Source organism: Rattus norvegicus, chromosome 2 (assembly GCF_021556685.1).
Source record: "Rattus norvegicus strain SHRSP/BbbUtx chromosome 2, alternate assembly SHRSP_T2T, whole genome shotgun sequence".
NCBI classification, from domain to species: domain Eukaryota; kingdom Metazoa; phylum Chordata; class Mammalia; order Rodentia; family Muridae; genus Rattus; species Rattus norvegicus.
The window spans coordinates 149,761,964-149,786,212 of NC_141535.1; the positions used below are offsets into that span (position 1 = coordinate 149,761,964).

General features: G+C 39.0%; 1 protein-coding gene across 3 annotated transcripts; it reads right to left on the reverse strand.

Annotated features, from left to right (window-relative positions):
• Positions 1 to 1,693: 1,693 nt before the first annotated feature.
• On the reverse strand, positions 1,694 to 24,126 carry Slc33a1 (solute carrier family 33 member 1). 3 transcript variants are annotated; one of them, NM_022252.2, is given in 7 exon segments: positions 1,694 to 1,809; positions 2,498 to 2,692; positions 3,838 to 4,053; positions 7,227 to 7,344; positions 7,741 to 7,925; positions 13,442 to 13,632; positions 22,946 to 23,894. In NM_022252.2, coding segments are annotated over 6 exon segments (1,653 nt in total). In that variant the 5' UTR covers positions 23,721 to 23,894; the 3' UTR covers positions 1,694 to 1,809; positions 2,498 to 2,524.
• Between the last annotated feature and the right edge of the window lie 123 nt (positions 24,127 to 24,249).

Below are 24,249 nucleotides of genomic sequence, written 5' to 3' on the forward strand. Positions count from 1 at the left end.
GAGGGGGAGGGACTGAAGGAGCGCAGAACAGAGAGTTCTCGAACAGAACATAGGCCGTCAGCTTGGACCCACCTGAAGCTTGGACTTCAGGTCATTTGTTTTGCTGCTCTCAAACACCTCTTATCTCAGAACCACTCTTCAAGCCAAGGCTGGTCCTTGGCTCTAGGGGAGGGTTTTGGCCTTTGGAATATTTGTTTCTAGAAAGCAGACAAAATTTCTCCAGATTTGCAAAATCACTATGTCTCTATGGCACCATCTTCCTTTAAAATCTTCCTTTATATACAACAAAACCTCTTTGGGACCGAGTTGTGTGTTCTCTCAAATTCCATAAACTTAAGTCCTAGCCCACAATATCAATGCATTTAGAGATAGGGCTTTTAAGATGCTAAGTTTAAGGGTTAGGGAGAATAAGGATAAGCCTTGACTACCCAGAACCAATCCAAGAGGAAGAAAAACCAGGATCACTGCATACAGCAGAAGGGGGTTATGTGAAGACACATTACTTAACTGCCAACACCTTAATCTTGGATTTTCAGCCTCTGGGATGAAAGAAAGCAAATTTCTCTCAAGCTACCCAGTCTTGGTATGGTACTTTGCTTTGAATTCTCTTGTAGTTTGAAACTGAACTATCCCTTTCGGGCTTTTTTTGTTTTTTTGTTTGTTTGTTTGAGTTGGCCCCTGTTTGTGGTGCTATTTTGCATGGAAGCTTTAAGAGGTAAAGCTTGACTGGTTGAAGTGAGTCACTAAGGTTTAAGAGTTTTGCCACTCCTGGTCCTGACCATTCATGCATTTTCTGCTTCCTGCCTGCTTCCAGGTGAACAAGGCACTGTAGGTTCCTACAGCAGGGCTGAGGCATCCTGCCATGTAGCCCAGTTGTGATGGACTAGTATTTTCTGAAACAGTAAAACAAAACAACCCTCTCCACCCATGGACTTCTGCTAGGAAATGTGCCACAGTGATGGCAGAAGCAACATTTCACCTCCACAGAGAACTAACACGTTCTGCACAGTTTCTCACATTTCCTGAGATGATCTAGCTTCCAAGTCTTCTCTTTCAGCACAAGTTCCACTGTCCTGAAAGTCTCCCTCTCCCTCCAGAGTGCTGGGACTAAAACATATACCATGCCCAGCTCACTCCCCTTCTTTTCTTTTGAGACAGGATGGCATAAAGCCCACAGAGTCACCGTATATATTAATGAATTTCATAGAGACATTGTGTAAAAAGTGTCTGGATTAGTGGTATACAGTGTTAATCTCAGCACACAGGTGAGTGTGAGTCTGAAACCATCTGGTTTATGGAGAGTGTTCCAGGCAAATCAGAGCTGCAGAGAGAATCCCTGTCTCAAAGCCTTTATAGCATGTAGCATGTAGCATGCTAGAAACTGCTCTTGTACTTGTTTCTTATTCTCCAGGCCTAGCAACTAAACCTTATTCTTTACAAAGGAAAGCGTGTGCCTTAAGAAACAGAAATAGCATTCCTGATTTGGCATAAAGTAGTTATAAGAAATAAATGTTTAATATTAAGAAAAAAGATTGAGAAATAATCTCCCACAGAGACTTGTCAAAGGCACAAAAAAAAAACCTCTATAAAACAACAGCTTCGAGATTTATAGTGTTACTCATTTAAATTTTATTTAAGTGTAAGTTTACATTTTCTTCTCACGATAATTAAAGAAAAAAAAACAACAGTGAAATGACATTAAATCTTTATTTGTACAACTCAGGTATAATCACATACACACCACAAACTTGATCCCCTCATTAGTTGTCTGTGTGCCTTGATGCACCTGTGACAAAATCATATGTAAACCTAGGGCAAGAGTTAACAAGAAATCAAAATAGCTTCCCCAAAAGGGAGGGAGAGACAGGGAAATCAATAAATTAAAAACCATAGCTCTCATTTTATAAAAAAATAGTTTGGATAATCTTTATAAATCTTTCATGCTTACAAAAGCAAAAAAGTACATTTAAAATAGTTATTTTTTAACAGATTCATTTGTACAATACGGTTATAGTCAGAAAAACTCAAAGTTTTAGTAGTCTACATTTTCTTTGCATCTAATTCCACATACATTTTTACAAATTTACAATTCGAAGTGAGAATTAACTTCCAATAATGTTAAACGAGCTTGTTAGTACCTGGATAGTAAGCTTGGCCACACTTGATACACTGTACCAAAACATTAACTACAACTCAATGGCAGGCACTAACGCAATACTTGACAGCATGGTGACCACCATGGCTATTCCACTGCAGCTTAAAATATGCTTTGGTCAGTAAATTAACAGAAATCAAGTAATACAACCAAAAGGGTTGTTTCCTAGCCTTAAGTAAATTTTAATACATTGACAGGGCAAGGAAAAATATAATCAAACATACAAAGAAATCTGTGGTTTTCAACTATTTGGCATTTTAAATTAAAAATGTCTTAAAACGATATTTTACAGCCTACACACTGATTATCATAGCTTTCTCAGTAAAACTAAGCTACAGTTACCTTCTAGAATGTCCAGTAATGTTGGCATCAGTTGGTCCTTTTGCACTTCCATGAGGACGGTCCTTCATCCTGTAACTTTTTAAATTTTGGACCAAGAAAGAACCACCAACCAAATCCAATGAGAACACAGACAATGGATTCCACATAATAACCATCCAGAGCTGTAACGCACGAGCCGCCAAGCTTTTTGCAAAGCTATAAAAATAAAAGTATAACAAATAGTCTATAACTTTTTTTCTTATTGCTTGCCTTATAGAGACAGGGTCTCAGATGGCCGATGCTAGTTTCAGACTTGTACCTAAGGATAACCCTGAACTTCCGAGACTCTTCCTTCCACCTCTCAAGCGATGGGATTATAGGCGTACATCACAAAGCTTGTTTGTAGGTGTGAATCCCAGAGTTCTGTGAATGCTAGGTGAGCATTACATCAACTGAGTTATATTCACGGCCTATATTCTGTGACTTTAATATGGAAACATTCAATAATTAATGTTTCTAGTTTGTAATTAAGGAGATTAATCTAGTACATTTTGAGAAAATATTTCAATATTTCACTTATTTCAAATGGTAAGATATACTGAAGTTTGTTTCACTTTCTTTGGTTTAAGACAAGGTCTTGCTATGTGGCTCAGGCGTATCTGGAAAACACACTGACCTCAAATTCACAATTCTCCTGCCTCAGGCTCCCAAGTGCTGGGATTATAATCATATACGATTACCTGAGTGTGTTCATGAAACTTAATTTTTTCAATGCTACAAACAGGATTAAAAACAATTTTGAACACTTACTGCAAGTAATAGTTATGTTCAAAATGGACTTTTCATATTTTAAGTTGTGAAGCAATTTCCAAAGAATTTACTATAGAAGTAGGCAAAATTGTTTGGTTTTCCTGAGAAAGGGTCTCACTGTGTAGACAGGCTAGTCTGGCACTCCTTATGTAGACCAGGGTGACCTGGAGCTCATGGAGACCAACCTGCCTCTGCCTCAGCATATCTGGCCCAAGAGTAATTTTACTTTGAAGTAATTTGCCAATGAATCCTTCCCCATTCAGCTTTAGCTACAGGTGCTGTGTTTAAGGAGCCAGTGGAGTCCTTTTTTTAGCACTGTAAAAGTTAGCTATTATTTTTACATTTATACACAGTTCAGGGACTCTCAGTATGGGAGTATGTCTTCCTTTGCTGAGAACCTAGTCTTATTGATAATAATTGGTAGTTACTCTTAATTATGATAGAGCTAAAATGCATACATTTCTATACTAAAAACTATGGGTATATATGATTTTTAGACACAGTAATCATATCTTAAAACTTATTCACGGTAATCTAAAAGTAAAACTCACTTCGATAGCCTCAGGTGTCCGACAGTTCTGGTTTGAAGCTCCTACACACTCCTTCACTGTGAGGGGATCCACTAGCCAAAGCGCCACTGTAGAAGGCCAGTTTCCTCCCAGATTGGACACAGTATTTAAAAGGGTCATGTATGTTCCTCCAATAAGAGGATCACTGACCTTGGCATTGAAAGCCATTATTGACACATACATGCTGTACAGAGTGACCTGTGAGAAGAAAGAACATTAGAAAGTTGGAAGGAGATTTCCTTTTCTTTACTTTTTTTTTTTTTTTTTTTTTTGGTGGGAAGAGTACTCAGGGCTAGGCATGGGAGTGTGGTTGCAGGGATGGGGTGGCGGGGTTGGGGGAACCAAACTTGAAGGCATAAACTTGAAAGTCTTGTTTTCTGACTTCTATGATCAGACTTATAAAACTGTGCTTAAATTAGGAACATCAAAATCGTAAAAATTAAAAATTAAATTTTTATAAGTTTTACTGAACTCAATTCAACAAACATTTGAATATACACTATAAGCAATACTTTGAGAACATGACAATGATGAAGGATGATAATAAGGATGAATTTTTAAAAATACTGCTATTCTCTTGAATATACTATATGCTGGAGAAACTAGGAATAAAGAACTAAGATAAAACATACTAGAAGTGCACACACTGTACCTCTAGGACAAAGGTAAAAGGTTCATTGTACCATATACAGTCAGAGAAAACTGAAGAGAAAGTAAGAGGTCAGGGGCACTGAAGGGTGCACATAGTAAAAAGAAAATACTTATGTGTTCTGTACCTAAATATGTTTATATATACATTTATATGTCTTCATTATAGATGCAAACACAATAAAACATGGATATATAGTTATATTTCTAAAAACAGTGATAAATGACATTGAAGAATATCATTTCAAAATTTATAATACAAACTAGAGAGAAAATAAAAAAACCTTAGGAGATAAAAACTGAGAGACAGGAATGGAGACAGACATCTTTAATCCTAGTACCTAGGAGAAAGAGGCAGGAGGATTTCATGTTTAAGGCTGGTCTGAGATACTGTCTCAAAAATAACCAACGAAGGTGCAAAAAGTAATTAACCCTTCATTAGAAAGATAGAAATTATTTCCATGATAATATCTGTTTTAGCAGTGTTCTATGAAGTGTTTTTAAAAAAGGAATTCCAAATTGAAACCTGAGGCAGGAGAGAGCAGCTCGGTGCTGGAACAAAGTCACATTAGACTGAAGACATTAAAGTCCACAAAACTGAACAAGTGCCTTTCAAGGTAAGCGTTCTGATAACTTTAACACACAATTTCCCCAACTGGCAACGATTTTGGCCTGACCTACTCAGGTACACTCAGCACTCAGGACAGCTGTTTTCATGCATGACGTCAGAAGTGACAACACTGCTGCTGTATGTCCACTCCTCATATCCTCATGTCTATGAGGCCTTGAACCTTTTCTCCTTAAGGTCTGTGTGACTGCCTAAGCTTCTCTGACTATATATTGAGAAGTTCTCTAAGAAAAGCAAAAGCTAAAGAGATAAGCCTCTGGACTATAATAATATGGTCCACACATTTCTTTCCGTGGGTAGACAGTGAGGCAGTGACTGAACCAAGCACTCCTTTTTTTTTTTTTTAATTTATTTAATACTTAATAATAATTCTTTGGTTTCCGGGCAAACATCCCCTTCCCCCCTCCCCTTCCTTATGGGTGTTCCCCTCCCAACCCTCCCCCCATTGCCTCCCTCCCCCCAACAGTCTAGTTCACTGGGGGTTCAGTCTTAGCAGGACCCAGGGCTTCCCCTTCCACTGGTGTTCTTACTAGGATATTCATTGCTACCTATGAGGTCAGAGTCCAGGGTCAGTCCATGTATAGTCTTTAGGTAGTGGCTTAGTCCCTGGAAGCTCTGGTTCCAAGCACTCCTTTTTAATTTCTATTTTGTGCCTAGCATTAACTTTGCAAAAAAAAAATGTATTTGACGCACTGGCCTTAATAATTTTACAAACATATGGCTGGCTATATATGAAGCACCAAAAAATTATCTTTTACTGATTGAGTGGTTTTGTTTGTTTTATTTTTTGAGACAGAGTCTTGTGTAGCCCAGGATAGCCTCCAATTCACTATTCAGCTAAGACTGCCCTTGAACTCCAGATCTTACTGCCTATACCTCTAAATTGTTAGGTTTTCATGTGTAATATTACCATACTTGGATTCTAAATTATTCAATTGTGTGGGGAAAAAACTGTTGAAACTGTTAATGTTTCAGCCAAAACCCAGAAGTTAATATATAGCTTACTTTCAAAAGATTTAAACTAGGTTCTATTAAAAAAATTGTGACTCTTTAATATATAATAGCAATTTTACAGTTGAATACCAAAACTTACAGCTTGGCCTCTGCCATTTACTTGAGCCATTTATATTTAGAATAAAAACCCTTTTCTGGAACAGCAACTTAAGTGAGGTTAAAGCACAGTAGAAATCCCTTTCTTTGCGGACTGCAAGCACATATAACACAGGAAGGGAAGCTAGTTTATCACACACTGCCAAAAAACCTCAGAGTAAGGTTTTTAATATAGCATCTACGCCGAAGATTACAACCTTAAATCCACTATCTCTCTCTCTATCTTAAAAAAGGACAATTAAACTAAAGAGAGAAAGTCTAAACCCGAGACACGTGCAGCTGCTTCCATGTATCGTCCCAGCATGGAAGGCTGCCATGAGGCAGGAAAATCAGCGTGAGTTTGAGCTACACAGTGAGTTCAAAATGAACAAAAATAAACAGAAACCCCTCCTCCCTCTACATCGAACAACAGACCAAGGTATGCTTAGTTAGTAGGAGTAAACTTAGTTGGAATAGATTTGTAAGTATAATAAACTCTTAATAAATGAGTGGTTTAAAGAAACAGTGGATAAACTCCCTTTTCATAACTAAAACTCACAAAGTTGAAAGACATTATTTGACAAGTTCACCATCACCATTACTTTATTGTCAAACTCATCTGAAAACCTTCCACTTGATTAAAGTACTTGTGAAAACTTTTCTTCCAGGACTAGAAGCTAGCTCGGTATTTAAGAAAGCCTGCTCTACCACCATGGGGACTTGAGTTCACATCCTCACCCATGAGTGAGTGAGGGCCTGTAACTCCAGCTTTTGGAGGGTCACCAGAGCTCACTGGCCTGCCAGTCTAGTGAAAATGGCAAACTTCCAGTTTACTAAGAAACCCTGTTTCAAGGCAGTAAGAAGAGTGATAGAGTAGGACAGCCAACATCCTGCTTCGGCCTTTACCTTTGTGCCCAAGGGCCCACATACTTACATAATCACGTGCATGTCTCTCATGCATGCACAGACACGCCTTCATCTCACTCAGCACTTTCCCTCGGCTTACCTGATGTAAGGCATAGCTCAGCAGCACTATGATGTAGTAATATATAGGGAATCCTCCTTGATGCTCTACTTTAGGAGTCCACCAAACAAGGAGGGCGTACTCTAATCCAAGCAACAATCTGCAAAAAGAGAAACAATGAGTTGACATCCACTTTAGGTTAAAGAATAACCTGTATTAAAAATGGCTAGACCTAGACATGGTGTCACATGTCTTCAATCTCAGACTCAGGAGGCAGAGGCAAAAGAATCTCTGACGCTAGCCTGGTCTACACAGTAAGTTCCAGAACAACCAAAACTACATACTGAGACAATGCTTCTAAGTGACGATAACAAAACAAAAATACTGTCCCTCCCCCACCAACAAAAGGATGTGCTAGAAGACTATAAAGAGAAAAAATACACCCAAATGACACTGACACTGAAGATGTTCATGCCTCCCCGATTTCAGCTACACGCTCTACCCTGACATGCACCAAACTACACACAATGTATTACTTAGCAGGCTCTGTTGTTACCTGTAGGGCATGGCTTTGTAAAATATATTCAGAGGCTGGGGACCTGCCGTGTACTTGCTGATGAGGAGGGGCAGGATTATCTGCAGGGGGACCATTGGGACAGCCAGTAAGGCCAGGTGCTCCTTAGGCACTCCCTCTTCTACCAGTTTCAGGCCTGTCACCGCATCTGCTGCTGAAAAGCCAATCTGCAAAGGAAAGCGGAAGTGGCTGAGCTTCTGACACGTGAGTCGCCTTGTCAGAACACCTGCAAGTCCTGTAAACCTTCAACTTCCTGTAAACCCCTGTCAGTCACAAGTGCATAGCTGTCAAGTTATAGAAGGTATATTTTGCATTATGGTTTATTAACATTATATATTGAAAGCAATAGGAAATGCAATATTGGTACAATTGCAGATGATTTTAATTATAACTACATTTTCACTTTGAAGAAGTTAAATCCAGGCCTTTAACTGCAGTGTTTAGGAGGTGGCAGCAGCTGTGAGTTCCAGGCCATCCTGGTCTATATAGCGAGTAGCTATATATATATATATATATATGGGCTATACTGTGAGACCCTGTCTGAAAAAAGTAAACAAAACAAAAGAGAAAAACACTTGGTTGAAATGGCATGCCTTTAATTTTAGCATTTAGGAGGCCGAGGCAGGCACTTCTCTGTAAATTCAAGGCTAGCCTGGTCTACACAATGAATTCTAGCATAGCCAGGACTATGTAGAGAGACGCTGTCTTCAAACAAAGAAACAAACAAAGTCAACCAACAAATACTAGCTCAATCCATTACAAGTTAAAAATTTTACTTATTGCTTTGTGTATCATACATTTATCAGTCTCTGATTAACTATAAACAAATTTGATTCAAATGAAGAATCACAGTCACATATTTTGTCACATATTCTATTTTTATAAATTAGAATAAAAATTTCTTAGCATATCTAACACTTCAAAACCAATTTTAAAGTAACCAAAGTATGCTAGAAAGGCGATGAATACCTTTTTGGCCTAGCAGTCAGGAGGCAGAGGCAGGTGAATCTCTTTTAGTGGGCAGCCTGGTCTGTACAGAGCTAGTTCCAGGGCAGCCAGGGCCACACAGAGAAACCCTAGCTTAAAAAAAAAAAAAGGTAGAAGAACAAAAAGGATAATTAATTACAGTAATTCTTTAAAACATCAGAAAAGAATAAGAATGATAAAAGCAGCAGGCAAAGTCTGAGATAAGACAGTCTCAAGGATCTCCTTAGTTTCAGAAGGAAAAACAGTAAGTTCCAAAGTATTAATAAAGTAACCAAAATATAAAAAACAACAGGGGATAACACAATTGTGTGGATCCTATATAATTCCCTGAAGACAGTAAGCTATTCAGTGATATTCCTACCAAGTTATGTATAAACTGAATATAACATAATCTAAATTGAAATGTAAACAGGAGGTCATTCTATAGAAATCTGGTCTTTAGTTTTTGTTTGGTGGGGTTGGTTTATTTGGCTTCTTTTGTTTTCAAACAGAGTCTTTCTTGAAGCACAGGCTGGCCTGGAACTGTGTAACCCAGTATGGTCTCATAGACATGGAAGTCATAGCAATCCTTTTGCCTCAACCTCCTGGATGCTGAGGTTAGACAAGTGAGCCCCTATGTCTCCTTCTAAACAGGTCTGTAACTCAATCTCAAAGTTGTAGTCAAACTTTAACCTACACATGCTGAAGAGGATCTGGAATTGGATCACAGCCAGGAAGCATGGAATGAGAAAGACCATTTTTTGAACAATGGGTAAAACTAAGACATAAGCTATGGTAGTGTGGTGACTGAAAATGTCCCCACAGGCTCTTAAGGATTGCCACTGTTGCAGGGGGTGGCCTTGTAGGAGTAGGTGGCCTTTTTGGAGGATTTTATCACTTGGGGTAGGCTTTGAGGTTCCAAATGCTCAAGGCAGGACCAGTGTATCTCTTCTGCTTCCTGCAGAACAAGATGTAGAACTCTTAGCTCCTTCTTTAGCACTATGTCTCCCTGCAAGCACCATGCTTTTTGCCATGACAAAGCATTAAACCTCTGGACGTTGAGTCAGCCCCAATTAAGTGCTTTCTTTTATAAGAGTTGTAGTCATGGCATCTCGTCACAGCAGTGGAAGACCTAACTATGACAGTTAGGCAACTACCTTAATTTAAAAGGTTTTAATTATTCACTGAACTATATTGAATTTGTTTTGTTTGTTTTCTGAGACAGGGTTTTATGCTGCCAAGGAACTCAACTATGAAGCTGAGGATGATCTTGAACTCCTTCTGACCTCAATTACAAATGTGTTCCACTACCAACTGTGAGCTACCATTTTTCTTAAATGATGTTTTGTTCTCAGGAAATACACACTTAAGTTATATAGGAAAGCTTGTGATATGCAACACTTACCCTGGAATGAGCGCGCGCACACACACGCACACACACACACACACACACACACACATATTTAGGGGCTGGATGGCTCAACCATTAAAAGTGCTTACTGTTCTTCCAGAGGACTCGAGTTCATTCCCAGCATCCATATTATGCAGTTCAGAACTGCCTGTAGCATCAGCTCCAAGGGATCTGATGTCCTCTTTCTGGTCCCTGTGTTCTCCATATGAACAGACATACACACATACACATAAGTTTTCCTTTCAGGTCTCAGATCTATATGATCTCTCCATTCACAGATAGCTATCTAAGTCTTCAGTTCAATCCATCAATTTCCTACTGTTGAGTGAGCCTCAAGTCCAGTTAGATAGCTGTCTGTTACCAACTAAAGAAAAGTGTCACTATTGCACATTGTAGATACCTTGCCAGTCTAGTTTCTGTGGTGGTTCATATGCTTCACAGGCTTTACAAAGAGGTAAGTCAGTGATAACCCCTCTCCCTTGGCAGCGTCCACAGCCCTGTTTGATACTGTGAAAGCCAGTCTTCAGTGAGGCTTCTGGGTCAGTTTCTGTGCAGGGTGTTTTCTTTCTTTTGTTGTTGTTGTTTTGTTTTCCTGGCATGACGCTCACCTGGCTGACGTAGAACTCCCTGTGTAGACCAACTAGCCTCAAACTCACAAATATCTGCATGGGCTGGGATTAAAGGCTTGTACCACTCTTCCCAGATGTGCTGGACTGTCAACAATGTCAACCGAATTCAGGGTAAGAGGATTCTTTCCCTTTCCATGTCATGTTACTTTTCCCTCCTGTCCTTGGTTCCAACTTCCTCACTCCCAACACTGTGAGTTGATTGTTTCACATCTTTGAAAACACATAAACTTAACTGTATTTCTGTTAAATCTGCAGTGGCACCTTGTTATATTTATAATTTGCATTTGCCAGATTGTTAAGGAAGTGGAACATCTTTCATGTTCTTACTGGCTGTTTGAATATTCAAAGTTGCATTTTGTCTTTAAATTTGTAAAAAGGAAAATATATTTATATGTATATGTGTGTGTATACACATGCACCCCCACACTCCCACACAGTCTTCACCTCTTTCTTCCTTCTCTTCCTCCTCCCCCTCCCATCCCCTCCTTGTCCTCTTCTTCTTCTTTGTGGAGGGGAGGTCATAAGGATAGTGGGGCAGATCTGGGAGGACTGGAAAATGACTGTGATCATGGTGAATTTTGTGAAATTCCTCATAATCAATGAAATATTTTTTTTTTTAAAAAAAAAGGAACTCCTAAGACTGTTACAGGTCAAAGTAGAGAGACAGGTCTCTATGCTCTACCTCGTTGTTCCAACAGAGTTAAAAAAAAAAAAAAAAGAAAGAAACCTGGCTAGAAGTATATACTATGTAATTCTTATTCCTGAATTACTTATCAGTATACTAGTAATAAGCATACATATTCACAAAAATTACTCCTATTCATAATAAACCACAATAATCTAAATAACTCTGAAAAATAAATACAGGTATATTCATAAAATGGAATTTAGAGTAATGAGATGAACAAACGGTCACTATAAATAACATCCTAAATTAAACAGGGAAGAAATCATAGTCCTAACTAACTAACACTTGGGAGATGGAGGTAGGGAGTTCAAGAGTTCAGAATTCAGCTTGTAAGAAAGCTGACTGCTAAAAGCCTGGCTTCTCCTCTAGGATTCAGTTCCCAGCACCCACATGGCAACTCACAACCATTTGTAAATTCAGTTCTAGAGGATCCGACATCCTCTTCTTGCCTCCAAAAGTGTGGCATACATGTGGTACACAGGCATGCATGTAGGCAAAACATACACATACATAAAATAAAAATAAGTCTTTTAAAAAATATTCAGTGTCATCAGTAGCTACACGCTAAGTTCAAAGACAGCCCCTGAGCTAAGTAATGTCTCCTTAAAACCTACAGCAGCTTGTTTTAGAGGCGTAGATCTCCAGTCCCAGCATTTGGGGGACGAGGCAGGTGGATTTCTGTGAGTTTGAGGCCAGTCTGGTCTTCACAGAGAGTTCCAGGACAGCAAGGACTACAAACTTAGATGTTGTTTAAAAAAAAAAAAAAAAAAAAAAAAAAGCAAACACACATACTATTACTATTAGTGTAATAGTACTTAATGCAACATACTTAAAAATATTGAATGATGCAGAAATTGGGAGTAAGACAAAATAACTTTAAAATTATATACAGTATAATTCAATTCTATTTTTAAACTATGTATAAACATATGAAACATGCATATACAGATACATGACATGCAAAAATATGAGAGAAAAGGAAGGACCTCAAAAAGAATAAAGTACCACTTCGAAGGCAAAGAGGCAGCAAGATCTCTGAGTTCAGGGCCAGCCTAGTCTATATGTTGAGTTCTAGACAAAAAAGGGCTTGTCTAGTTTAGATAGTGAGACTGTATCTAAAAAATAATACAAAACAAAGAAACATGCTAAAAAAAAATTGCTCATTTCTAAATGACGTGACTGAATATTATCTTCCATGAACCCGCCTTCTAACTTTACTTTTCCATTATTAAAGAGAAGTTCTTATTACAAGTAAAACAATGAGGTCTTTCATAAGACAAGCTGTAGAGTGTTCACATAGATAGATTCAAAAGAAAACACTGTAAAAGTTTAGATGTTGGGAATAGGCGACAGCCTATTATGACAAAATATACTTGCTTACCTTTCTTGTTTTGTGATTTTTTTTGTTTGTTTTTCCAAGACAGTGTGTTACTCTCTGTAGCCTTGGCTGTCCTGGAAATTGCTCTGTAGACATGCTGGCCTCAAACTCACAGAGATCTGCCAAGCTTGCTTCTGCCTCCCAAGGGATTAAAGGTATGTGCTACCACCACCCAACTAAACAAAGGCATCTTAATGAAGAATATAAGTCACCAGTAATCTCATTTGTCTTATGACTGATTTCCTCTCAGTATTTAAAAAAAAAATTCGATAGGTTGTTCAATAGTGTAAATACTCATACACTTCTTCACCTTTGTAAGGCACGTTCTTATACCTGTGATAAGGACATGCATGCTCCTTACAGCAGTAGAAATATTCACGGCGATCATTTCATTTCAACCATTACTATTCCTAACAGTATCTTCACACTGGACAACTCTTCGAAATTCTCAGACATAAGACTTAGAAGTGATATTTGATATCATCACTTTTAAAATATATTTAGTAGGCAGGAAATAATTGCTTTGCATTGCTAAATTCTATGGTGTAGAAAAGGACTTATGGAAAGACATTAAAAGTATTTCATGATAAAGTTGTTTAAAAATCTCTTACCTTTGAAGTTAGAATCAGAAGGCAAAACGCCAGAACTGCTGGCATTTTTATAATTGAGAAGAGCAGCTTGTATGTGTCTGTGATCCCTTGTGTCTCTTCTTTTACTACTGACGCTTCTCTGGTCTCTTTTTTCAGAAGGGCTACTAATGTTGTTGTTATTAAAAATACAGTTCCCCAGAAAAATAGAAAATCTGAAATTAAGAGTGTTTTAGTTTATAATTAATTTCTGAAAATTAACTTCATTGATACTAAATAAAACACAACTGCTCTTAACCTAAGATTCTTTAATTTTTTTTTTTTAAGTTTTATGCAATACACTTTAGGTTTGAGTGAGGCACAACAGATGAAGGAAACAGTCCTGGCTCTGTTAAGCATAGAGACTCAAAATTGCCTGAAACATGTCCCAGTGGGGTTTGGAGGCTCCAGATGTAATTGCATTGTGTATGCCTATCTTGTCACTTTATATAGAGAAAGAAGTAGGTAGGGGAAGGAAATGATTTTCATTAATTATACTTGCATACCCAAGCATTTCTTGTGCTAGATTATGCTAATTCAGATGATAAAGAATGCATGGTTGAACCAAGCATGGCAGTGCGCACCTGAAACCCCAGCACTCAGGAAACTGAGACAAGAGTGTTTCAAGGCTAGCCTGAGCTACAAAACTAATTCAAGGCCAGTCTAAAACACAAAGTAAGAATCTGACTCAAAAAAAGAGTTTAATGCTAACCTTGGGTATATATAGCCCTGCTTTAATATAAAGCTAAATACCCCTTCCCATATCAATCACATACTTATTTGTATCAGATTTGCCCCAGTCCCTTAAGTGTGTGTGTGAGAGTGCAGACGCAAGTTTATGTAGAGGTCAAAGAACAACTTTGGGAAGTCTGCCTCTACTGTGGGTTCTAGATGGCCCACAGATGGCCAGGCTTGCAATGGAAGTACCCACTGAGCTTTATTGCCAGCTATTTCATTTTCTATTTCTAAACATCTTAGCATGTTTAACATTTAACATTAACCTCCTAGGAGTATCTGTAAATGACAAATGAATACAGGGTACACTGTCTGTATCGTTTCACTGAAGGAGCTTTAATAGATGCATGGTGGGAGAGAATAATGACCTAGAAGAATCTTCATCACAGCTAGAAGGGACAGTGACAGAGCACATGCCATACAATATAAATGTTTACAGCATTTTTACACATGTCCTCTCTGTAATATACACTATATAATAAACTTCTACATGCTGTTTGAGCTCACTGAGAAACTGACTTTAGAGTTGCCCATTCTCCTTCATTCAGACCTAAACGCATTTGTCTCAAAGTGTTCCCAGTACTCACAACCTGGTGGCCTATAACTCTGGCCTCCAAAGACACTTGTACTCACATACATATACTCACCCACCCCACATACACCATTAGAAATAATAAAAATGAATCTTAATGAGACAAATGATGATTTTTTTTAGAGAGCTTCACTTTACCAGTATTTTCATTAAGAAAGCCTTTGTTGGTGGTTTATAAGGGCTGCCAGCAGAAAGTCCAATTAAAAGTCTTTTAGTAAGAGTTGAATGAAAGGTAAAGATGCTCCAGTTATATTTTAGGAGCTTCCTTTCTCTAAAAAAAAAAAAAAAAAAAAAAAAAAAAAAAAAAAAAAAAAGCAAGGAAAAACTATTTGCTTAGTACATCTTAAAGATTTTAATGGAAAGAAATCTCCATCTAGAATTTAAATTCCTTTATTCCATTGCCAACAGAAAGATGTTAATGAATTAAACAAGATTCTGCAATATGCACAGGTAAAACTATTCTGATTTCTTTGTTCTTTACGGGAAAAAGAACAGCATGGTCAATAGGAAATAGTCACAATGGGACACTCACAGAGCCAGAATTTGAAGAGTCTGCACCTCACATCTACAGCGAGAGAAAAGTCAACAGCTCAGAAAGAAAGGCTTAGTCACTGCTACAAGCATAATCATTAAACACACTGACCATTTGCCTATTGTTTAATAACATCACTTCCGTAGCACAGTGTGCCAATCACTACGTATATATGCCATTAGCTCCATAACATGACTGTCTGTATACTGATGCAAGACCAAGATGGCAAAGCTCACGTCAAACTTTCACAAGCATGAGTTTTGACTACAGATTCTGAAGTGCCTATAAAAATGTGCCTAATGTACCCAGGAAGGCAGAAATTAACAACATGTAGCAATTCACTACTGATGAATAAAAGTATAAAGGCTAGTCAAATGGTGGTGCACACACCTTTAATCCCAGCACTAGGGAGTTAGAGGCAGGCTGGATCTCTGAGTTTCATTCAGGTCAGCCTGAACTACAGAGCAAGTTCTAGTATAGCAAGTATCATGCAGAAAAACGCTGTCTCAGAAACATACAAACACACACACACATAAACACATAAACACACACACACACACACACACACACACACACACACACACACACACACTTTTGCAAAGGCTAGCACCATAATGTTCCTTATAATCGCAAGAGAAAAGCAGTCCAACTCATTTCAAGTGAGTTTCAAACTCAAGGTTGAGAGCCTTGGGAAAGGTACTTTCTTCATGAGCCTGACTACCTGAGTTCAACCTCTGGCACCCATATAAAGGTAAGAGAACGGACTCTAAAGAGTTGTCTTCTGATCTCTCCACAGGCACACATAGATAGAGGTGCATATACACAAATAAATATCAATATTAAATTATGCATTTTCATATATAGTGCCATTATAGAGCTCATAGTTAAGAGTGGCTGGTACTTCATGCTACAGACATTCTCCAATATCAATCTTATAGGGAAATCACTTAGTAGGAAGTATTGGGATCAGGCATGGTAGCACACACCTTTAATCTCAACATGTGGGAGGCTAAGGCAGAGGCAGAGGCAGAGGCAGAGGCAGAGGCAGAGGCAGAGGCAGAGGCAGAGGCAGAGGCAGAGGCAGAGGCAGAGGCAGAGGCAGAGGCAGAGGCAGAGGCAGAGGCAGGTGGGTCTTTCTTAATTTGAGGCCAGCTTGGTCTACATAGCAACTTCCAGACTACCTATAGCTGCACAAAACTTGTCTCAAAAACTAAAACACATCAGGTTCCAATATTTCTTTATAATACATATTACTCTGTAAAACTATGAAAAGTAACTAAAATGAAAAACAGCAAGAACACCAAGCATAGAGAATGAGTTATACCCTGGGGGTTAGTACAAACATAAGACACATAAGCAGTTGCACATGGTGGTGTACACCTGTAATCCCAGCACTAGAGAGGTTAGTGGAGGAGGACTGAGAATGTAGGGCTAGCCTGGCCCACAGACTAACACTTTGCCCCAATCAAAACATGCCTATCTGTGCTAGAAAATACTGTAGCAGTACCTTTCAAAACTGAAAGTGGACTTGCAGAGTTTTAGCATTTATCTCAGGAATCAAGACTCCTTTTCAGTCAGGAAAAGCCCCAAATTGGAAAGTACAGAGAATCCTCCAATGGATGTGTGATGAAATACTTGCTTAATAAATGAAATATTTCATATTACTATAAAAGAACAGAGAACAGTGAGGTGGTCCAGCAGATGAGAGTACTTGCCACACAAACATGGAACCCTGAGTTTCATCCCATGATCCTTCTGTGGAAGTAGAGAACCAATTCCTGAAAGTTGTCTTCTGATCCACATGCATACGGTGGCACAAGTGCCTGAACAAATTACTAAATAAATGCTGACAAGGAACAGATCATGCTAATGCCTGCAGCCACTAGAATGCAATGATGGCTCCTTCTGACTGAAGAGGGCCATTTTCCAAAGGAAATATACTGCACAATCTCATCTAGGAAGCGATTCTCATGTAACAGTCATAAAATCAAAAGCAAGCCCAGTTCGTAGCTAACACTTGTCCCAGCATTTGGAAGACTGAGGCAGAAGGACCATTACAAGTTCAAGTTTAGCTGGGGTTATGTAATGGTTCAAGGATGCTCAGGAAGGCATGCTACAAAGTGAGGCTGTCTCACTCACTTTTTCCTTCCATTAAAGGAAGGAAGGAAGGAAGGAAGATCAGATTAAGGATAAGAAGGCATGCGTGACAATACAAAGAAATCCTAAGGCGAACTAAACAGTCAGCTATGGTTATCATGCCAGTTACAAAGGACTATATATACAAGGAGTAAAACTGCATGGAAACATACACACACACACACACATAAATCACATATATGCCTATCCATGGTTAACTAGTGATATCTGAATAAAGTCTATAGCTTATATCCACATTTCTGGTTATCTATGTGCAGGTACATGTATGTATGTATGTATGTATGTATGTATGTATGTATGTATGTGGTAGTCCGAACTTGTGGAAGTCAGCTTTCTTCCTCCATCATGTGGGTCAGAGACTGAAACTCAGGTCTTCAATCATCCTTAGGCACTGAGTCATCTTGCCATCTTGGTTCACTTATATATTAAGGCAGTATTTTAATATTATACTATTCATATGTATGATGCTGACAAGTGAAAGCGTTCACCAGACTCCTCTCTGAACATTTCTTTGCAACTTCCTATGAGTTTATGAGTACTTTAAGTTTTAAAAAGCCAGGCCTGGGGCTGGACACACAGACACACCTCTCTCTCTCTCTCTCTCTCTCTCTCTCTCTCTCTCTCACACACACACACACACACACACACACACACACACACACACACTAATTTAAAAACACATGAAACTTAAAATATATAAAAGTATTGGCCACATGTGGTGCACACCTTTAATCCATGTATTTGGGAAGCAATCTTGTGAGTTTGAAGCCAGCCTGGTCTACACAGTGAACTGCAGGTCAAGCAGAACTACAGAGAAAAAGAAAGGGCAAGAGGGAGGAAGAGAAGGAGGGAAGGAAAGGAGAGAACTTATCAAAATTAAAAACATAGCAAGACAAACTTTGAAGACCGAGCTAGGAGTAAGAAATAAAACTTTCAAAACCAAAACAACTTAAGATGCTCAAAAAGAAATTGAAATTTTTTAGGCATACTGAAATTACCTCTTTTGTTGAGTTAATTAATTACTACTTACATTGCAACCAGTGGGAACAGTGAAAACAATGAAGAGAAAAAATTAAATTTAATAAATGCCTGTGTAAGACATACATGATTGTGTCCAAAAGGGTAAGTTTAAAATGAGGAGTGTCAGGTTTTGTGTTTTTAATTCTTTAGGAACAAAATGGTCATCTTTATTTTGTTGACTAAAATAGTTCCCATGAACACACTAAAAGTGAAAATAAGACACTTCTTTTAATAAGTGAGGTCCTACAATTCGCTCATTGGCAAATTTACAAGCTAGTAGTAAAGTGCTAGAACTCAGTTGCATCGTATACTTTAACCACAGGAGGTCCTGGGTTCAATCCCCAGCATCCCCTAAATCCAAAGTAAATTTCAGAATATACTTGAAATAAATTATGTTTTAAGTATACAGTGTGCTGTATAGAGGGGCCTTTCATACAAAGCATTTCTCAGATACTACTTGGTAAAGAGCAGCCAGTGCCCTTTCCCCTTTGCTTTGTGTTAAAAACAACAACAACAACAACAACAACAACAACAACAACAACAACAACAAGACAAAACAACAAGACAAAAAACCCCATACCTTTACAACCTTCTTTCTGAGGAGTGGGTCTCTGGTTTTTAATTGTCCTTGATTCTACTGCTTTATTTGCTACCAGCATTTGAGGATAAATTCTAACTTTTTATATTTGCCTAATTGAAAGACTCACCATGCTCATTACCTGGTCTCTTTAGAAGCAAAAAGGGGAATAAATTCAAAGGGTTCATATTATTCACGTTGAACATTACTTACCTAAAAAGTTCAATTTTCTCATGTGCATGTGGGTGTGTCTTTTGAATATATGGAATGTGTGTGCAGGTACCTATAGAGACCGAATGAAGCTGCTGGATTCCCTGAGCTGGAGTTAAAGGCAGTTAATTAGTGTCTTCTGGAAGAGTAGTAAACAATGGAGCTATTGACCTATCTCTCTAGCGCCTCCCTAAAAGTTGACAATTTCTTAAAAGTTATTTTAATGATGTGTAAGGTTGAGCGGGTATATGTATGTTTGTGCAGGGACCTAGGACAGCCACAGACACCAGGTCTTCAGAAGCTGGAATTACAAGTGTTTGTGGACAATCCAACATAGGGACTCAGAATGAAACTTTATTACTTTGCAAGAGCAGTACTGGACCCTTAACTTTTGACCCATCTCTCAGGCACAAAAGTTCAGTTTCAAGGTTAAAAACAAAGACAAAAAATAAAATCCCATGTTTTTAATTTTCTAGGATAAACTTTACTCTTAAAATGTTAAACCATAAACTTGAATTTTTGGTATAGTTGAGTGAATTTTTAGCAGATGCCTAATTTCAAATTACTACCATAAATTCCATTTTTAATCCCTAGTAGTACAAAAAGCTTTACCACTCTCATTGATCACCTAACTTCTCTACACATAACTGAACAAAAGGTACTATCTTGTTTATTACTGTTCTTATTGTGTTTGTGCACAGGTACAGGCACACACGTCACAGAGTACACGTGAAGGCCAGAGGAAAACTTTTGGGAGTTGGTTCTCTCCTCCACTGTGGGTTCCAGAATTGAAATAAGGTTGTAGGCTTGAGGTGCGAGCACTTTTCATGTGCTGAGCTATCTCCCAGTGCAATACTTTAAGCCTAACATGAGTGCTAAAGGATGCATTTCAGTCAATATTAGAAAACAAAAAAATAACTTACCTATTTAGTAATGAACCAATCAGACTTCCTTAAATTCTAAAAAGCATTTGTTACACAAAATGTTAATGAGTACTACAAGACAAATTTATTACTAAAGAGAAATTGGTCTGCTTCCTTCCTTGTTAAAAATGATTATCTTATATGTAGTACTTTACTAGTACATATATGATTTAGATCCTTTTTTTCCCCACAGAAATATACCTTTTTTTCCTCTGATTGACTCCTATATATGCATTCTTATTTTAAAACAAATTTAAAAGTCACATAGGGGCTGGAAATATGGCTGTTCTTCCAGAGGACCCATGTTTAGTCCCCAAAACCCACAGTGGCTCAGCCTAGGCCAGTTAAAAGATTAAAACTTTAACCTATTATTTCTAAGAATCAGGCATTCTAAAAGTGGGTGATGCTTTCAGATTCTTGGGAATCACAATGTTATATTTGTCCCATTGCGGGAGGAGAGGGGGAAAGTCTCATCCAATCAGCATATAGTTAGATCTTAAGGTTTTCCTTGAGGCTTTCCTAACTTACCAACTAGAGGCAAAATATCAGATTAAAAGCTACAAACACCTAACTCCAAGTCCATCTATCTTCAAGTAGCCTCTTGGCAGCAGTCTTCTCATTACAGAAAAGGAAGAAACAGATAAACCATCCTCCTCTCCTGGCCATTACTTATCCCTTGCTGTTTAAGGGTCTCTGTCTCTGGAGGTTCTTGGAAAACAAATGGAATAAGAAAAAGTTCAGAACTGTTATGAAGCTATCAAAAAGCCAGTCAATATAATTAAGGTTTGGTTTCCTCTCATCCCATCATTCCTGTTCTCAATTTGCTGTCTAGTGCTGCTTTCTAAATGTCCAAACTGTTCCTCAGTATAGCCCTTCTGTAGTGTCTGTAACTAATTACACAACTACAATGTTTTTAAAAGGTTTGCTTACTTTCACGTGTATTAGTATTTTGCTTGAAATTAAGTAAATGCACTGCATTCCCACTGTCTGTGGAGGCCAGAAGAGGGTACTAAATTCCCTAAAACTATAGTCACAGAGGGTTGTAAGACACCATGTAGGTGCTGGGAACCAAACTTAAGACCTCTGCAAGACCACCAAGACCCCTTATCAGTAGAGCCATCTCTCAAGCCCTTGGCTGTTTTCTTCATTTCAAGTTAAGGTTTCCAATACACAGATTTTCTAGATAGTGTTTTTATCTCCTCTTTAACTATCTAGGCAATGATATTTTCTTCTTACAACTCCACATTCTTTAAATTCTTCAAAACCACTAGGTAGTTAAACTGGACATCGTGTTGTGCATAATTAACTATGTGGATCTTTAGGGAATGGAAGTCTAAGACCAGTCTAGACTCCTGTTGAAAAAAAAGGTCAATAACAGATTCCTAGCACTAAGCGAGGAAAAAAGTAAAAACGCCCACTGGTTAACGGGATTGGGACTTAGCACAGTATAAGTTTTATGTAAAAACTTTTATGTAAAAGTACTAGGTTCATTTCCCAGAACCAGGAACACACAAACAGAAACAGAATATACAGAAACTAGTTATGTTATTACCAAATTACAGAAACCTCAAAACTGGCAATGTAGTATGTTTAAGCATTATAATTAAGATCTCTTTTAACTCAAAATATTTTAAACTCAATCAGAAGTCCACTACAGATAGAAAAAAATTAAAGTGAGCTATTTTAGAATCTTCTGGAGAACAAATTCCAGTTATACCAAAATAAATAAAAGAAATAAGAAAAAAAAATCACACCAGCTCATATAAAGGTTCAACCAATAATAGTCAACTGTTATCTCTACCAGTAGAGATGGTCAATGGCAAGCTGTTCTGGGCCTCTGCAATGTTCTTGTCTACTGTCCCTAATTGGCACAGGTGGTCTTTATTTGCAGGAGGCTCTCAGAATCCTGTCATTCAGCCACTTCCAGAATGCTTATATTAACAACCCTTCCCATTGAGCAGATGGGTAAATGGGGACTACTTGTTAAATAAAGGTGGGAAAAGAATTGGAAAGCAAGAAACTAGAAGTCTCAATTCACCAAAACACAAAAGAAAAATGTGAACCATGTGACTCACATTTTTAAAATGTATACTTATGTGTCAGGCAAATGCCCATGGATCTTTAACTCAGAATTTTGTTATTCTATTGGCTGCTTCTCCCGATTCACTAAAGAGTACTGCTCAATATGACTGTGTTAATGTCATGGGCTGGCATGAGGTATTCTTGAGAGAAGAACACTTTAATAAAAGAGAAAACATCCTTAGGTAAAATTTAAAAAGCCAGCTGCAGGGGCACATGCTTGAATACCAGCACGCAGGAGGGTGAAGCAGGATTGAGTCTCAACTTGGATATATAGAGCCTTTTACAAATCCTGTAAAGAAAATTCAGAAATAATCCAAAAGCAGAAGGACAAATGTCACATAGTTTCTCTCCTACAAAGAATCTAGAAGGAAAAATGTGTGTGTGTGTGTGTGTGTGTGTGTGTGTGTGTGTGTGTGTGTGAACTATTTAAAGGAAGAGGGAGGTGGGGAGAATAAGGCTGTGTTATGGAAGTGATTGTGAGCAGCGTAGGAAAATCTCATAATGGAATCCAATATTGTGTTAATTTGAAAAGGGAATGAAGTAAAACATCTTGTGCATCATTAAAAGTAAACAAATACATGCAAGCAAATGAGAGTTCCCATCTAATGTTTCGTCAAAAGCATAAAATAAACCTAACAGTATAATAGTTCAAGTACACTACCTGAAAGGGTAACGATTCCCCTGGGTTGAGGCTGAAACCGCAAATATTTGTTACAAAAGTCAGCAGATTCAAGAGCCAAAAACAAAACATTGCCCAAAAAGTAGCCTGCTGTTTGGCCCACAGAATTGCATGTCGAAGCATAGCCCACGTTTTCCCGGGATAACATAGTTAATGCCCAACCGTCCACAGCGATGTCCTGTGTGGCGGCCAGGAATTCAAACAAAAAGAAAGTCACAGTGAGAGCAACTACATCCGGTGTTCTGCCATCAATATTTCCAAGCAAACGGTCCACTTGAGTGGATAAATAAATCATGAAGATTCCTAGTATATACTGAGTAGGGACAAGCCAGGACTTGCGACGACCGAAGTTCTTAAAGTAGACGGCATCAACCAAGGGAGCCCAGAGCAGCTTAAGACTGAATGGCCAGAAGACAAAACTGAAGAAAGCTTGATCTGTATAGCTAACATTTTTGCTCTGCAAAATGAGGGGTATGCTCCCCGCCAGGCCTAAGGGAATGCCCTGAAGCACGTAAAGAAAGAGTAGTAACAAAATGCTACTTAGTTCGGCTCTATAGCTCCTCTTGGCTTTTGGGAAGTCACCAGGGCCGACATCCCCAAGAAGAACTTCCCGGTCCCCTTCCCCGCCCACCGAGTCTTGGTGATTGTCATCCCAGCCGCCCGGTGGCAGGGGGCCACTCTTCATATCCAGAGCGTGACCGAACATGCCTGACCGCCGCTGCCGACTGTTGTCCTTGTGGGAGATGGTCGGTGACATATCAGTGACAACGCAGAGCCCGGTGTGTGGAGGCCTGAGCTGGATATGTCTAGTTCCAAGTCCAAGACAGCCTCTCTGAACCAGGGTCACGGTGGTTCAACGCCGGGAGGGCGGACGCGGAGAGACTAGTCGATGTTTTGCAGCAGGGAGCCAGATCCCCGGCCGGTGGCCCAGGCGAAGCCTGGGTCGCTGCCCACAGGAGCGATTTCAGGGAGCCGGGAAGAGCTCCCCGTGCAGCCGCGCGGGGCTCGAGGGTGGCGGAGCGTGCCGTGGCGCTGCGATGGAGTCTGGCTCGTAACTGCGGCAAGTCTCGAACGCCCGCCTGCCCACCTGCCACTAGATCTCCGCTGATACTGCAGCGGGTACTCTCAGCAGACACCAAAGGTAAAGGATAACTTCCTGCCTCGCGCTTCGGGAAGTGGTTCCCTGCCAAAATGGGTTCCTCCCGACGAAGCTAGCGAATCAGAACAAGCTCCGGTGGCGGCGACCGCAAACAGAGTTTGCTAGGAACTATTAATTCCCTCGATTC

Bases quoted from the DNA above. Each gene is read 5' to 3' on its own strand.
- Slc33a1 (XM_087632212.1), bottom strand. From the start codon at position 23,720: ATGTCACCGACCATCTCCCACAAGGACAACAGTCGGCAGCGGCGGTCA. The intron at 13,633-22,945 runs GTAGTGTACTTG...TCTTAATTTCAG, and splicing joins GGGAATCGTTACCCTTTCAG to ATTTTCTATTTTTCTGGGGA. The intron at 4,054-7,226 runs GTAAGCCGAGGG...TTCTTCTCACAG, and splicing joins TGAGCTATGCCTTACATCAG to GTCACTCTGTACAGCATGTA.